The sequence below is a fragment of the Ochotona princeps genome, chromosome X (genome assembly GCF_030435755.1).
Source record: "Ochotona princeps isolate mOchPri1 chromosome X, mOchPri1.hap1, whole genome shotgun sequence".
Classification (NCBI taxonomy): domain Eukaryota; kingdom Metazoa; phylum Chordata; class Mammalia; order Lagomorpha; family Ochotonidae; genus Ochotona; species Ochotona princeps.
Genome location: NC_080865.1, coordinates 17,139,530 through 17,142,529, shown reverse-complemented (window position 1 = coordinate 17,142,529; position 3,000 = coordinate 17,139,530). Strand labels below are relative to the sequence as shown.

General features: G+C 42.9%; 1 protein-coding gene across 1 annotated transcript; it reads left to right on the top strand.

Moving 5' to 3' along the window:
- The first annotated feature begins 1,963 nt into the window (after positions 1–1,963).
- Positions 1,964–2,416, top strand: LOC101533898 (huntingtin-interacting protein M). Its single transcript, XM_004587972.3, has one exon. It carries the CDS (start codon positions 2,036–2,038, stop codon positions 2,387–2,389), a length of 354 nt encoding a protein of 117 aa, XP_004588029.1. The 5' UTR covers positions 1,964–2,035; the 3' UTR covers positions 2,390–2,416.
- The last annotated feature ends 584 nt before the right edge of the window (positions 2,417–3,000 follow it).

The window sequence follows — 3,000 nt, the reverse complement described above, 5'->3', positions numbered from 1 at the left end:
GTATGGAACAAAAAGAATGGTTTGAATTATCCACAAGGATTATTAAAAAAAAGACAAGATTGTGTTGCTTTCCTGAAAATAGTGTTCGTTGCTCTCCCTCCAGATGCCAGGGAAGCTGTTTCCATTAGGGTTCTTCTTCCAGGATGGGCGTAGTCATACCTTCTCTGAATAATTTTACATTGAGGGGAAACTGGAACATGTAAAATCCACCCTGCATAGGGATCTTTAGTCTAACCTTGTGGTTGAGCGCATTGTATCTCAGCTGAGGATAGTGGGGATTTTTGGTAACCTAGTTAGGCTGAATTGTTATTTCCATTTGTACAACTTGCTGTGCAGTAGCCCTTTGTGCTGCCTTGTGTGCTAATCTGTTTTCTGTGAACACAATGGCTTTGCCTGTGGTTTCTCTGAAGTAAATGGCAGCCCTTTTGGAAGGTTCTAGGATCATCTAAATAGAAGTTAGTATCTCTTCTCCATAATGAATGGGCATGTTGTTGGCAGTCAGTAGACCTCTTGCTTACCATAAGGCAAGCCTATTGTAATCTGTACTAATGTTAACTCGTTGACCTTTTCATAATTACAAGACTCTAGTGAAAGCAGTGAGATCAGCCTTTTGAGCCAAAGTGTTACATGGCAATGCTTGAGCTTCAGTCACCCCTGTAATGTTTAGTAGGAAGCATACTGCCTTTCTAACACCTTCTTTCTTGAAGCTACCATCTATTGGTAGAACACTCAATAGCAAGATTTACCATGGGATCATCTCATTGGTCTTGAGTACTTTCAGAAGGCAGTAGAGTAGCCATAATGAGGAGTTGGCAGAGAGATAACACAGATGAATCTAAGGAAAAAAAAACCTGATATTGTGTAAGACGATCACCAATTAGCCACTGATGTCATTACTCTGCAGGACTCCTTGAGCCTGGTGTGCAACCTAAACTTCAAATGTCTGGCCCCTTTGGTGGTTTCCTGCAACAGAAGTGCTATTGCAGCAACCACTGTTCAACATACAGGCCATGCTGCAGCCGCTGAATGTGGCTGTGTGGAGAAAAAGTTGTGTAGTCATAGTCGTGGACACAGTTTCTGAGTCTGATGTCTACATCTACTCCCTGTTGGACTACTGAAAATACAGTGTATCCTGGGGCTGAAAACATACACTTTTGTACTTCCTTTAGAAATTGGCATGTTTTTGGCTGTAAGGAACCAAAACCACAGCAGAAACACAAAACTTGTGAAGAAAATTAAAGGGCAGGAGCAAAATATGTCTTGGTGCTTTGTTTTCCTGAAGGACAGCCAAGAATAATGCACCTGGGCAAAACTGAGTACAATGTGCACTAGCCTATCAATGCTGTTATCCTGACTAGTCAGACAAACCCATTGAGCATCATTGTTATTTCTAAAATGCTTATGATTTTTTTTCAAGGAGGAAAAATTCATGTCAAGTGTCACAGATAAGAAATGAATGGGTGTTAAAAGAGAAGACTGATATTTTAATTAGTTCAATAGAAATCCAAAGTATACACCTGGGGATATATATCTAATATTACATTGCAATGAACAAATCAACTAATCATATGATCTGTAGCGTGGGGTTAATTAGAACATGAGGAAGGAGGAAAATCAATAACTAATAGAGAATCTCCTTTACCTAAGTTTCAGTGACCTGCAACTAATATGCAAGGCTGAGGTCAGATAAGGCAGAGTGGCATTCTAAAAGCAGGACAGATTTTCAGTTGCAGTAAGCAAGTGTTTTTTTATAATGAAACAATCAGCTAGAAAGATAAAGCTTTCCTGAAGTCATGGAGCAGTCAGTAAAGTGAAGAATTTCCTGATACAGAACTGTCCCTGCTGAGACCTGATCAATCAGCGTGCAGTATGCACCAGTGACATACTAAAGCTTACGATGTCACAAAGGGCTCCTGTGACTGATGAGAGGCTGGGCTCCAGAATACAAGGGGCGGGGCTGAGCACTGGTGTCTTCAGACACTCAGGCAACCTGTTGAAATACTCAGACTGATGAGAGACTAATCTAGAAAACACCATGTCTGAGAGAAATAACCAAGAGAGCTGCAGTAGATTTCACAACCAGACTGAGTGCCCTTCTAGAGGTGAGCTGCAGGTCCCAGTGAACTATGTGGACCGCATTCTGGGCCTGGAGCAAGATGATGAAAACACAAATTACTCCACAACGGAGTTTCTCTTTGCTATGCTTGACTGCCTAACAGATTACATCCTGGAGCTGGTAGGCTCTGAGTTCAACAACAGTAACACGATGGACAATACTTTACAAGGCCAGAGTGGAAAAAGCAACAGCAACCGTAGAGCCTCCAGAAACCTGGAGAATGTGCCTTTCGCTCCATTTGATGAAATACCCGGATCCAGGAAGAGTGGCTGAAGACTGGATCCCAGAGCCAGGGAGTAAATTCTCATAGAATCATCTATGGACAATAGGTCATATTGCAGAAGATGCCCTGCTTTAGTCACCATCAGTGGATAATAAAGGATTTGAATTCATTTCTGTGTTTCTGGCTTCTCTTGCTGTCTTAACTTTAGGTGGAAGAGATCAGTAATACATCCAGGGGAGGGCTCCCTCAGAGGGGGGATGGGTCAAGTGGTATCTTTGTGGGTTGCTTCAATCATGAATTTCACAGAAATTGTTTCCAAGGTGGGAGGTGCTGGCTGTGGTGGAGGGGACAGGATATAGCTCTGCAGGTGTGTCATTGGGAGGTTTTTTTTTGGGGGGGGGATTGCTGTAGCGTGACAGGCCTGTGGAACTCAGGGTGGTGGGGTACAGCAAGAATCATTGATAAAGTGCAGAAAGTTGTTTCAGCGACATGGGAGGTCTAATTTTAGAAATTGATGGCTTGGGCCTGGTGGGGGTTATGCGAAGTTGCCTCAACTAGGCTGCAGTTCCCACTAGTTTGCATGAGGACTGAGTATGAAGTGGGTAGGAACGAGCTGAACTACAATACCCATTGGTTCACAAGGAAGACAGGGCTGGAAACA